The sequence below is a fragment of the Chroicocephalus ridibundus genome, chromosome 5, assembly GCF_963924245.1.
Source record: "Chroicocephalus ridibundus chromosome 5, bChrRid1.1, whole genome shotgun sequence".
NCBI classification, from domain to species: Eukaryota; Metazoa; Chordata; class Aves; order Charadriiformes; family Laridae; genus Chroicocephalus; species Chroicocephalus ridibundus.
In genome coordinates, this window is record NC_086288.1 from 25,565,948 (window position 1) to 25,580,063 (window position 14,116).

Consider the following 14,116-nt stretch of genomic DNA (forward strand, 5'->3'; position numbering starts at 1 on the left):
GAGAACAGTTATCTGCCAAAGTCATGGCCAAAAGACTAACTTACTAAATGCTGACAACTTTCCAGTCCAAGGAACATCGATGACATCTAATTTCATATCAGACTGGGTTCTTAAATAGTGACTGGAGGGATTCTTTTTGCCACGAGAAGAATTTCAAACCTGTACAATTCATTACAGCCATGGAAAATGCCAGGGAGTACTTTTACAACAGATGTGCCTTAGGCTCACATCATCTGATTTTACTCTTTCTACTGCCAGGAAAACTGCTTTCATGTTCATTGCTGGAAGGAGGCATCACTGCGGAAGTTTGCTATTGGAAGGTTACGCTGCTTTTCTCAATGACAAGGAAACTTTCAGGTGTCACTCAACACTGAAAGGGAAGCAAAACCAAACTAAGGGGATAGCTAGCAGAGAAGAGCCAAACCCTACCATGACAGTTTCAGACATCTACAGCTCTTAAGAAACCAAGGAAGAAGAGAATAGCATGCTCCTAAACTCTCTCATCGATACAAACTATGGCTCCCCTACAAACCTTATTAGGTCTATTCCTCATCCCCCCTAGACACGCGTCACTCACTAACACCAATGAGAGTACTAGAGGCAAGGGACATGCCAGAACTTTCTGAATTATTCATAGATCCAATTACTGAAAAGCAAAGGAGTAGCAAGGATGATACAGCGCTTTCCACCAGCTGAGGAACAGCTCTCGTGCTTTGCCATGAGCCCTCTGTGAAAGTCAGCAGCACCTCATTCCCTGTGCCACACATTCACCGCGCGTGTTTGGAAGCGCTACCTGTGGCAGTAGGCAGCCAGGGATCCCAGCAGCAGCAGGAGGACCAGCACTGCTGCGCACACTGTGATGGTGATGTTCCGCATCTTCACCCGCTCGGCGTGCTGCTGCTCCCACCACTCCAGATCGCTGAACTGGCACCGCTCCCCGACATAGCCCGTCACACAGCTGCCGAAAGGAAGCAAGCACGCTTTGTAACAGGCAGCAGAGGAAAAAGCCCAGATCATCACTTCAGTCACCTTGTGTATTCATTTACCATTGGCACCTGCTACGGAAATATCTGGTTGAGTTTAGTAGTGGTGAAGACAAAATGACTTTAAAGGAATGGCTGTCAAAATCTGTAGAATTCAATATTAAAAGACCTTTTTACTGTAAAGCTATAGAATTATACAGCGAGTTTATAATTTCCAGATTCTAATGAGTAAAGAATAGAAAAAATAATTTTCTCTTAAACCGTGCTGTGTGTTTAGTGTTTCTCTAAGGTTTTCCATTTAACTGTTTCCAGCAGCAAGCTTCCCTTTCTTTGAAATAGGCAATATAATATTTACTTGTATTTTCACAGTGATTTGGTTAAGGGAATCAGATTTTAATCTGAATCCTGACTTTAAAATAAAAACCCCTCGTATGGGTTAGAAATATCTTCATAAGTTGGTTTTAACACAAGCTTCTTCCATGGGCAGTTTTTGTTTATTTGTTTGTTTTTACCACTGTAAAACCCAACACGGAAATATCTTACCAGTGCATGAAAGCTTCAAATCAAAATTACTAGAACATGTGAAATACATCAAAAAGAATCCCAGCCTAGTATTACTGTCCAAAGAGAGACATAAAAAAAGAAATAATAAACATAAAAAATGAAAAGTCTACTCAATTCATAACAATCTCTCAGCAACGTAGGCTCAAATCCTGCTCACAATTTTTAACCAGTCTAGTTTTACTCAAATCAAAAGAGCTAGTCAAATGAGCAAAAGAAGCAGGATTTGACCTGCAGCAGCTTTTACCTAATGTCCTGAAAACGTTATATCAGCATTCATTATTAAATCAGGCACAAACACTCTCATTCTGTCACAAATTAGAATGCATATATGTTGGAAGGCAGAAAATTGCTGGTTTTTTTAATGTGAGAGCACATTAATTTCCAAAAAAGGCTAGAAGATCTACTTTCTAGTGTAAAAGTTTTTATTAATTCAAATACAAACCACCTTTGGTATGTCATTTTTGCTAGATATTTTTGCTAGGTAACTTTTTTCCATGACTTCGTTTTGGTATTTAACTTATTACAGACTACATGAATGAATGCTGCCATCTAGTGAGAATTCAGCAATGTGAGAATTCAGCAAGGTCCACATAAAAACCCTGACCCCCCAAAATACGGCTAAACACAGTTGCTCCTTAATTTTTAAAACGGCTTCCACTTCCAGCACTGAAGAATACATACATTTGGATTCTTATTATGCACTAACGCCTAACAAATGAAAGAGAAAAAGACGTGATCCAATTTGAAAGTTGTGCAGTTGTAGACTCTTCAGTTTCGATAGGAGAAACTCAATGAGGTGAAAAAAGATAGTTTTCAGTGCCTCTAAAACTTACACTAAGAACTTATAACAAATACCAGACATGGCCATGAGCCCACCTCCTGTAATGGCTTTGCCCAAGGGCTTTGCAAGCTTAGGAAATGCGCAGCACAAAGCATCCACTTCATTCCCATGTATGTATATGAGATACGTATCCTCTGCAGACACAGAGGTCTGTAGGCAGGGGAGACCACTCATATTTAAAAACAAGAAAGCCTAGGGTTTGACAGCGCTTGCAGGAATGGCCTGGTACAGAGGTTGCTGCAGTGCAGTACAAGGAAGATCTGGGGAAATGGTGGGTCAAAGAAACCCTTCAGCACAAAGCTTGCTCTCCTCACTCCCAGGTTATACCAGGGCCACCCAAGTTCCTGAGACACAGAGGGAGATTTGCCTGCTATGGAACAGCATCCATCCCCTGCACAGGTCCTCGCTTACCAGGTGAGACCCCAGGGGAGGAGGCAGGCATTGGATTTGTCCCACTGTAAACACTTATACATTTGATTTCGAAGAAAGATATAACACAGATTGAAATATAATCGAGTTACACAATTAGGCTCCAGCACTAATGGTTTTGAAGAAATGATTACCCCATGGAACTAGGTTGTCACATTGACCAGGCCTAGGCCAACTTCTGAAAATATGAGATTCTTTTTGCTTTTATCAGTGACTGCATTTGGGGAACCAGGAATTAGGCTTCCCAAAAATATTGACAGGAGGAAGGAGGTCTCATTTTTGAGGTCTCATTGCTACTCTCCCTGTTTGTAAGAGGACCATCATGTCATACCCTTTCTGCCAGGCACCAAGACTCTACAAACTGTAAGGGCAGATGCTGACACCAGATTTCTCCTCCCTGGTCCCAGTCAGAGAAGCCAAAACAGAGATGTCCTCTTCCATCCCAGTGAGTACTACACATAACAGCAAGGCCAACAGGGAGGTATAAGTCAGCATAACATGTACAGGAGAGACAGCAGGCACCTCTTTCATAAAGCCATGAGCACTAAGTCACTTAACAACTTATCTCACATTTCCAAAGCAAAGAATCAAGTGCTTAGGGAACAAATCCAACCCTACTATTAATTGCAATGAGTGTGAATGGAGTGACCACTTAGAGAAACTCACAGTGATCACTTACAGAAAAGCGCAGAGTCTAATGATAATTGCTAGAATGAGTGATGAACAGATAGTTTAGGACAAATGCCTCACTGTCTTCAATCAGCTGAGCCCTAAGGATACCATTCATCAGCACAGATGATACACATTTCTGTACTTACTTGCAGGCATAGTCTTGTAGATCAGAAACATAATTGCACACTCCGCCATGGAGGCAGTATGACTCATACGAAGGAGGGCATCCCACAGAATCACCTTGCACAGGGTGCGTAGAGTATTCATTGCTGACAACAGGGGGGGACACAGTAGATTCTGAAACAAAGGATTTCACAAGGACATCTCAAAACTTCTGGCTGCATTGACAATGTGATCTTACGAAAGACTTACAGAACTTCAAGATAGATAACTAGGCAAAAATCTCTAATTTTGACCAATTACTTGCATTTTACCTCTTTGTTTAAGTTGCTTATCAAATTTAGGCACACAGAACTTTAGATCAAAATACTAAATATGCTTGATTCTAGATTTGCAATGAAAGACTCACAGAGATTGGCTGCATTCTGTCTATTTAGATGTGTGAGTACAGCTCTGAAGAAAAACTGCACTGGCTTTCTAGTTACTTATGCTTAAATGATTTTTACAACATATGCAGCTTTAGGGTAAGGTAAATCTCTACCATGCATAAAGTACCAGAGTCAGGTGTACAGGTGAAAGATGACTGCATTTCACACACTTGGATCTCAGACTGAGAAGTTTTCACGTGCAACTTGTCATTCGTATGCAGATTATTTCTACTCTGCTACCATCCAGTTGTTTGCATCTATGTGGGACTGCAGATCAGATTTTTTACTGTTTCAAGCGAGCTCGGGTACAGATAACAGCATCCCTGGGGAAGGAGGGAACTCTATTGACCCAATTCTTCAAAGGGTTCTGTAGCCTGCTCTGAATCACACACAGTGTCACCTACACAGATATCCAAACTAGTTAGTTTTAAAGGTAGTTCTAATATCTCTGCACAGCACGACCTACAGTGCAGACATGCCCTTACAGAAAAGGAGCGCTTTCTTGCCTATTTTGATGCTACAGCAAATCTATATGTCAGAACCAAACACCTACACATGGCAAGGAATTTCTAGCTGTATAGCTTAGCACAAATGCACCTAATCGCTCTTATACATTTATGGGATCAGTTTTATGACTCACACCAGTTTTATTGCAACATGACCTTCAATGACATTTGTTTTTTAAAATTTCATTTGCAGGAGAATAGCCATGGCAAAGAGCCTGACTGGAAAGGGATGAGTGATTTTGGTGAACTCCAGGTGTGACTGCATTCTCTAAAGAAAATTTCAGCTTGCTAAAAGAGCATATTAGGCAAAGTAGTAATGCAGTGTGTTAACACACATGAATACATGGCATCAGACTTACAACTGATGGACCTAGAAGGCATTACTTCCAAGTCTTGTGTCATTTAAAATCATCATTCCCTGAGTGACATCCGAAACTACTGAAAGCTTCAGTAAGTGAAAAGGAGGTGGGAATCCTGATAGATCTATTTAAAAAAGCCATAATTTCCTTCTGTTTTTTGGCAGGAACAGATCTGTGACAATCACATGGTGTCCCTCCATCATCAGACAGTCACTTGACCTGGAGTAAAATTCACCCCAATGACAAGGGCTGACACAGAGAATAAGACGATGAGTCACTCCGCTCCACATTTTCACGGGATGCTGCTGTCACATTGAGGCACTGAAATGAGGGTCTCATAGTCACTAGTGCTGAACCTTCAGCAACTCCCTTCACTAAACTGGTAACCAGGTTTTCTAAAGAGCTTCAGAGCCCTTTTGAAAAATTAGCCACTGGATCTGAAAGACTAGTTTATTCTGAAGAATAAAATGGGACTGAAATTATGTGCAGCTCTTGTGCTAGCCTTCTGCAGAGGGAAAGAAGGCACAGAGACTGTGAAAAATGACACAGACTGAAATCACCTCCAAAAATGTTACCTCCAAGGAGCAAAACTTCAGCTGTTGATTGTAAAGGTCACTAGATAGATGTGTCATTACATTTAGACAGTACAAATTCGCATTGAACCTTGATGTAGGTATTTCCAAACTAAACTCAGATCTGGTCTCCTTAGTACACCTCAAAACAGCCTCCTAAAGCAATGCTAATTGGATCAACAAGCTGCCCAGTACATCACTGTACAGGGTTTCCTTAATTTCTAGGTATAACAATTTATCCAAGAGCACAGTTCTTAGTTAAGGGCCACTTGATTTTAATTGCTCACTCCATTTACTCACTGCAACCGACGCCAGTCCCAGAAGCATCATCAGCATGTGAGCAAGTGAAGTTTCCTTCTGTATTTGTGCAGGTTACGTTCTCTCCACAGGTGTGGGACCCCGTCTTGCACTCATCAATATCTGTCACCCAAACAGTCTGCAGTTAGAAGAACGAAATGCCTCAGAGCATCGGTTAAAAGGGCAGCAGTTGCAGCATTGCAGTCTCCTGACAGTGGGGAAAAACACCAAAGACCTTCCCCCTGCAAATATGCCTTCATGGAAAACACAATGGAAGAGCAACCGGGGTACTTTCTATGCCAACTAATCACAGGCTCCCCAGCCTCTCAGGGAGTGCTAGGCTGCTGTAGAAGCTCTCCGCAGGGAGAAGGAAATGCTTCCCCATGAAATGTACAGTAGAGTACATAGAGCACAGTAGAGTCGAAGAGAAGACTTATTTGTACTATATATATTCTCCTGGCATTGTTAATGATAGCTTGCACCCTGGATGAGTACTAGGGTACTCCCAGTTGGCATTCTTGCACTAAGACAGCAGAAGGGTTCAGGAGTAGGGAGGTGCCCACCCCTGTATCACCACCTGGTCCAGCCTAGACAAAAAAATTTGGATAGAAGAGTCTAGAAACCTACAGGTTCATCCAGTTTGTGTAAACACTTAAATGAAGTAAGCCTCTGAATTACTATGAAGAGACTCCCTGATTACAAGAGTTTCCAGGCTCAGAGCCTGTGTTAGGCTCATATATGCCTCTCACGCACACCCTCTGCCTGCCTCCACACCTTCTGCAGCACAGCCCATGGCGGCAGCTCCTGCCAGGCTGGCACTCACCCCCCAGGGCTGCCACCGGCATAGTGGGTACTAAGCGCCTAAGCTACCCCCCTCAAAGGTGAGAACTTTGAAAGGATTCACATACCAGAGTGAGGGAGCCTCTAATTCATTTTATGAACTGCCAGCAGAATGCATGTGCCAGATCTACTTCAGGGAAACAAAATCACAGCTCTATCATCTCAATTTGTTTGACATTATTGCTTAAACTACTGGGACTTTTTCTACAGTAAAATTAAAAGGAACTGGCCCAAACCAGAAAATCCAGTACTCTAGTACTGAACAGTACTGACAGTACTCTAGTACTCAAAATAGAAAATTCAGAGCAGTTTTGAAAGCAAAAATACATGAACAGAACTGTTGCAGCATATTTCAAGAAGCGTGATTCCAACAACACAATACGAACTCATCTTGTACCGCCTCTGAATCTACTGACAAATTTTTGGACACTGTGCATGCATGCAGGCATCTAAAACTGACGTACAAAATCACTTACTTAACAGTTTCTGGGTTTTTATAGTACATTTCAAGTCATCAAACACAAAATTAGTTTCAATTCTGTTTACATCATAACAAGATCACATCACTTGTAAAACGTTGTGAAAACATATCTTACCGTGTTGTGGACTTAAAAGACGTCAGAAAGATAATGGACTGGTTTTCAATAATAGTGGTATGTACCACAATCACTCCCAGGGCTGCTTGGGGACGTGTCTTGTAGGTGGTGCTGGGACAGCAAGAGGAGCTTGTGACTTCTGTCTGCACTTCCAAACTTCCTCAAAGACATGAGCTCTGGATCTCTAACCACCGTAGGCAGAATGCCTTCTCAAACCTCCTGCCTCTGACACTTTCCACACCCTGCCCCTAATAATGATATTGTTCTTAATTTTAATGTCAGCCTTATCTGTGTCGAAGAACCAAAGTCCAGTAAAGACTATTGTAAGAATTGGGTCAAATTTAAGGGGCTTTGAATTAGGCTATAAAGGAGAAAGGAAAAAGAAAAGGACAAAAGAGTAGCCAAGACTCTCATAAAGCTCTGAACAAACTGTGCGCTAGTCAAATACGGGGGGGAATAAGCTTCCTGCTCCTTCATATTTATTGCTAAATGGATTTAAAAAATTAAGAAATGAAAGGAATGAACTAAAGACCTGGCATTAGAGCTGGATGGGAAAATCAGTGGGTCTGATTATTAACAAGACTCTAAATGTACTCAAGTTGCCAGTGTCAACACCTTGAACCTCATGCCTATTAAACCGACCTGGAATTATTTGATGAGTATTATGACACACTCAATACCTGCTTTCGTTTATATTCATGGCAACGATTTTCAATAAAGCTCTACTGCTTCACCTCTGTCTCCCTCCTCCCCTTCACTCTTCCTCTCTCTCTTCTGCTGTAGCTACTAAAGACAGTGCAAACACTGAGAGCAGATATCCACTGACAACTACAGGCTTTGCATATTGATCAGTTGCTGAGGTTGCTACACTTCAAACAGGAGGGAAAGAATCAAAAAGGAAGAAATGATAAATGTCAACTGTCTGGTGGAGCCACTGTTAGGATCCATGCCCCAACCTATTCTCCAAAAAGAACCAGAGCAGCTCATTTGACAGCTTCACAGCTTGATGCAAGGCTAGCCTGAATCATAAGACATGTCTCTTGCTCATTCACCCTGCCTCAGCCTTCCAGACACAGCACAGCCCTCACACATGCCCGTACCATAGCAATGGACTCCGTCTCCAGTGTAGCCCTCCAGGCACTTACAGACGTAGCCTCCTTCCGTATTGATACAGCCTGAAACGTTTCGATTACAGCGGTCCATATTTACAGCACACTCATCAACATCTGTGAGATAAAACAAGGAGATGGAACACATGGGTCAAGAAACCTTCAGGTAAATCAATAAAAAGAAATGTCTATATCAGGAATCTCCCTCAGACTATGCTGTCATTTGTCATTTGTGCATCTGAAGCAAATGGGAAGAGAAGGGCTTTGTGGTCTTTTCTTGGTATGAAATTTGATGTGGATGTTCTAAAGAGTCTAAGACAGTCATCCGGCTACTTTCAACTGGAGACCTAGAGGTTCCATAAATACCACTTGCTTCAAAATAATCCTGTTTGGAGGGAATGATTCTATTCAAAACTAGCCTTATAGAATAAAGTGCTTTCATTTATATTGTATGCAAATCCAAAAATGTAAAGACGACTTTCAGCAATGTGTTGTCTGATGGTTAGAGTCTTTCTAGTGTTAGAAAGAAACAAGAGCAGCACTTTTTATATAAACATTTGTCCTGGTTTGAGGTAAAACAGAACCAATTTTCTGTTCAGTAATTTTACTTCTTAGCTAGGCCTCTTCTAACTCTCTGAAATTAACAGCATGTTGTGTTGAAAATGGTTCGTTCTCAGAGTGATAAGACCAATGTTTACGGTTTGTGCCAAGGAACAGTATGCAGAGAGGCTCTTGCTTATACTTATTGCTATAACAACCAAGGTCAGCTAATTTCGTTATTTGCCCTGTTGGAGGGTCGGAAACAGAAAAGTGTAGAGGGATCCCACCTGCAGGGAGGAGCGGACAGGACAGGTGACCAAAAATTGACCAACAGGGGTATTCCATCCCATCTGCCCCATGCTCAGTATAAATGATGAGGGATCAAAGGGTCAACTCTTTTTCTTCAATGGCCGACATCCAAGGAGGACCCTGCCTCTTCATCTGCCTTTGATCCCGATCTGTGTGTTCCTGACTTCATCTGTGGAATCCAGTTCCCACCCATCACTGAATCCAGTCTGAGACTTCCCCAGTGCCTGCTGGTGACATCATCCTGGGAGCCTGATACGGTTTTGTATATACTGTATCTATTTCACAGAATCCCAGAATCACAGAATGGTTCAGGTTGGAAGGGACCTTAAAGAACTATTTCATTAAAGTAGTTTAGTTTCTTCTAAACTCGTAAATCTCTTTATCTCTCCTCCTCCTCTCCGTGTACAAGAGGTTGGGGGGGAGCATCTGTCACTGACCATTGGCCAATTTGGCCAAAACCACAACAACATTACATCAGAAATACTAATTTTTAAGAGATTCCTTAATACGCACTTTTAAATTATATATCAACTATGGACTGAGATTTTATAATTAGGCAATTTTTACAAATAAATACATTATGCTTTTATTCCTATTATCCCTATTATTGCTTGTTAATTTTAATAGGATTAACACTCATGCCTCAGGGGAAAATAAGGCATGTGATAATTAGCCATTTCATCTCACATGCTCTCTGCTCATCATCCCTTTCAAAACAAGCAATACCATTGACCTTTCTGTGATGGCTCACGCAGCAGAGCTGCCAACGTGCGAAAAGATAGATTTTCTTCCTCTCCCCCAGTCTAATTTTCCAGAAGATTGTATTAATGTCTTCTATTACCATAACATGATTTCCCCTTCCTGGTAAATCCTTTCAAACACTGGCACATAGCACCATCTTCCAGCAAAACACACTGTGCATTGACATCACATTCTAGTGCAGTGCAGTCATCTTGATCTATAGTACAAAAAAAAAGAAAAAAAAAAACACTAGATGGATTTGGACAGATCCAAGGAGGTACTGTATATATAAAAAAAAAAACAAACACCAACCAACTAACCAATAAACTAATAAGAAAACCAGAACATACAGGCAAATTCTGAAACATAGCTCTCCAGCGTTAATGATGACAAGCCATTACAACCATTAGGGCTGTTGTCTTTGTCTAGATGGAGTTGAAGTGTCATTTAGTATCAGGATTTATGACTACTGTATGTAAAAGCAATTGTACAATTTCTAGTATCACTGAACATATGTAGAATTCAACCGTTTTATTGCAATTTTGTTCAGAGGAACTTAATATACTTATAAAATCTAAGGGAGAGACTTTCACAAGAGTTCAAAATTAGAAATATTTGTCCTGTAGACCTGGATAATATTATTAAGTTTTGTTGACATAAAGAAGGAAAATGGAGACAAACAAAAAAGCTGTCCTACCTCGCATAATTGCATAGACCCATCTTCTTGTAAAGAGAGTTAAGAGCATGAATGCCACAAGTCTTTACGCTGAGCCTTTCTCCCTTTAAGGCCTATGATTTCTTTCTGCTCTGTAAACCTGTTCAGAGCCTCACAGTAAATATAAGGAAGACAATCAGACTCTACCTGATACCATGATTTCAGCCATCAACAAAATGCTGATTTTCTGCTTTTCCCCACTGTCCGTATCCTTGAATATGCCACTGCTTTGTGTGCTCCGGAGCAAGGTCTCTGGTGTTGGCATTGGCACTACCTCCTTGTGCATAGAGACACTTCCTGGAAAAGACAAGAAAAAAGTGACACAGACTATTGAAATCTGCTGAACTAACTTTCTGATTTTCCATCACTCGCCTACTTTCCAAAAATCATGGTGATTTCCTTCTAAAATAAACATCAGTATCCTCCCAGACCAGCCTGTTTCTGGCCTCAAATTATTCCTAAAACCACTTACTGGTGCATTGTCTCCAATACAAAAGACAAGGAATGCCACTTGTTGCTCACGGTACTTCTCAGCACCGCACACATCTCTCTTACTACTAATATGGAAAAAATTACAACGGTCAGACATGCTTTTGTCCCAGGACAACACCCCAGTGTTTTCATTCTTCAGAGAAACCATCATTCATTATGTAGAGCACGGTGAATTATTTTCCAATGCTATCTATCAGGATCCTCAAGGGTTTGGGAACGTTTTTTTCGCAATTGAAGGGTTGTACCTGTTGTTGTGTTGGAATTATTCAGAGCACGACAGGTTTTTCCATCTTGAGTTTTCCCAAATCCTGAATGGCACATGCAACGAGCAACTCCAAAATTGTTTTCACAGATCTGATCACAGCCTCCATTCTCATAAAGGCAAGGATTTGCCCCTAATGCAGAAAAACAGGCAATTTAACAAGCTGCTCCTTCAGTCAACATTTCCTTTTAGCTGTGCAGAGTTGAAGCAGTTGGAAAAAGAATAAGAACTGACAAAAAATAGAACATCCTTCTTTTTTTTTTTTTAAATTAAAAACAGATTCTTATAGTAAAGCATAGACATTATCACCTAGCCTCTGTCAGGAAAGCAGATTTGTATACTCTATCTAATAAATGTATCACCTTTTTTTTTTAATTACCTTTATTATTTCTCCTTTAATATTTACAGTCCTAACACTCCCTGAAAGAAATAGGCATAAGGAAGTGACAAGGGCATAGGGAACCTGTGATTACCTTCTCTCAAACCTGGTCTGTTGAATTATTTTTTTTTCTGCTTACAGGGAGATTGTTCCCAACAGAAAATCTAATTAGTTGATCCAAAACTAATAATTCTTACAAAATCTTTCTCCGTGTCATTTTTTATTATTTGTATGTGTGAGAGGTGATAATAAACTAGGATAAATAGGAATTAAAAGACTATGGTAGCCTTGTGGCAATTGATCAGCATCTATTCTTGGACGTGATCATAAATACACAAATAAATATACGCTGTTAGCATTCCTGGGACACATGCCCAGATGATGCTTTCAATAAATGCCAGTCTCACTATGCAAGGCCTTTTAAAGAGACTATTTCTGAGAAGATAATCCTCTCCCCTAGGACATCTATTCTACTAATCTCAAAGGTCCTTTCCAACCAGAAGATTCTATGATTCTATGATATCAGTGAACAAGGGGAGGCTGGAAGGGAATGACTGCTTAATTTTTGCAGTATACCTGGTTTCGCCAAAGGATGAACTACAACCATTGATGAGGGTCTCAGCATGCTGCCTCGAAGACGTACCCTGTTTTGGCCGGTCTTCTTGTCCACCCTCATTAGTGATGGCCTAGCCCAGTCAGAAAACCAAAGGTGATCCTCAAACACCGCTACATCAAAAGGGTGGCCTACAAAGAAATTAGATTTCTCATTTCCACATCTGGAGAACATACACAAAAAACCATGTAAACAAAAGCAGTATCTGCATAAAGGTCTACTTTTAAGATAGTGGCATAGCCATAGCAACTTCTCCACTTGGATTTCTCATGGGGAGGGATAAGTGTCCATGAATGATGGGCCATGAGCACGTTACTTATGCTCTTAGCAGAGGTGGCTATGACACTTGCCTGGCTCAGTACAGTCTCTATGCTGCTGCTGACCTCCAACCAGATCAAGTCCACAAGATCTTCTACCTCAGACATTATCATTTCTTGAAGCAGCATTGGGACCAGCATTTCAGAAGCAGAGTGCCTCCCTCCTCTGCCAGTAAGTGGACCAGCACAGAGCTGCTGAGGTACACAGCTCCTTTGGCAGTCTTCACGTAAGAAGGAGGAGAGGAGCTCATGGAATGTGTCATCCTGCATAAATGTACTGGAACAGGGCAGCCTGGGAGCTACAGACACTATAGCCATCAACTCATAGTAGGACCCCAAAGCCAGTGTGTGGTCTCTGTGCCAAAAGTACACACAAGTGCAATACAGTGGTCCACATGTACATATAAACACGCACAGACATTCACTAGCCAATTCATCACAGTGGAAAATTGAAGAGAGGAATTAATTTTCCTCACGTCAGCCAACTAGCAGCATTAGTTTGTGACTAGCTAGTCACTGACTGTTAGCCAGCTAACAAACAGTAACAGCTAACACAAACCACAGGATGCAATACATCATCCAGGTAGCTTCATCTCTTTTCACTCATAACAACAGCAACATAGGCACCAGCTTAGACCAGGCACCTAACACATGACTAACAGTAGCTGAGAGAAATCTCACCCCGAGTTCAGAATACAGCAATTTTTCCATGGTAGCACAATATTTTCTCTGCTAGAAAAACACGGATCCCTGGTTTGACGTCCAGAGAGAAGCTCAGCAAATCGGAATCCAAAGGATACTTTTATATATAAGGGCAGACATAAAGACCTCTGCAAAATGATTCTGACTCTTTTTAATATCTCTACCATGACAGAAAATTGTCATTAGTCCATATGGGACTATGCATTCTTTCTATACATTTAGAAAACTCCTGCTTTCAAGATAGCTTTTGGGCAAGCTTTTTGCAATGGAAGGTGAGACCACATACTGTTCTTCCATGGATGTCTACCTGGTTTCAGAGTGGGTGCTTCCTGGCTGAAGCAGGTTTTCTTTGTCCTGGTCTTTACTCATAGTCTGAATATGCACCTCACTTTGTACCACTGCAGTCCTTAACCTCTTAACTTATAAATACATTAAGGATTACAAACAGAAGTATAGTGTCATCAGTGAAAATAGTTGGAAGAGAAAAGTTAATAATCACATGAACCCCTACTGCAACAGTACAAACCTGACCCATTGCATAAACAAAAGGAATGGTTGTGTTGTTCACTGCCTTGAGTGGGTGTTTACAGGCTGTTTTACTTACAGCTGAAAACGGGGTTAGCAGAAGAGCAGAAATAACTTTACCTATTTTGCATGCAGCTATACTGAACGAAGTATATATACAGGGGGCCTACAGGAAGGATGGGGAGGGACTCTTTAGCAGGGAGAG

At 41.2% G+C, this 14,116-nt stretch overlaps 1 protein-coding gene across 3 annotated transcripts in view; it reads right to left on the reverse strand.

Annotated features, from left to right (window-relative positions):
- EGF (epidermal growth factor) overlaps positions 1–14,116 on the reverse strand; it is a 63,248-nt gene that overhangs the window by 10,289 nt on the left and 38,843 nt on the right. For 2 of the 3 annotated variants that reach the window (XM_063336661.1, XM_063336663.1), the window contains exons 15-22: positions 12,331–12,498; positions 11,359–11,508; positions 10,769–10,918; positions 10,007–10,123; positions 8,308–8,433; positions 5,775–5,894; positions 3,636–3,786; positions 794–958 (exon numbers count right to left, since the gene is read on the reverse strand). In XM_063336661.1, the coding sequence (XP_063192731.1) occupies positions 794–958; positions 3,636–3,786; positions 5,775–5,894; positions 8,308–8,433; positions 10,007–10,123; positions 10,769–10,918; positions 11,359–11,508; positions 12,331–12,498 (1,147 nt within the window). The remainder of the gene's footprint in view (positions 1–793; positions 959–3,635; positions 3,787–5,774; positions 5,895–8,307; positions 8,434–10,006; positions 10,124–10,768; positions 10,919–11,358; positions 11,509–12,330; positions 12,499–14,116) is intronic. The other variant, XM_063336662.1, reaches the window with a different exon arrangement.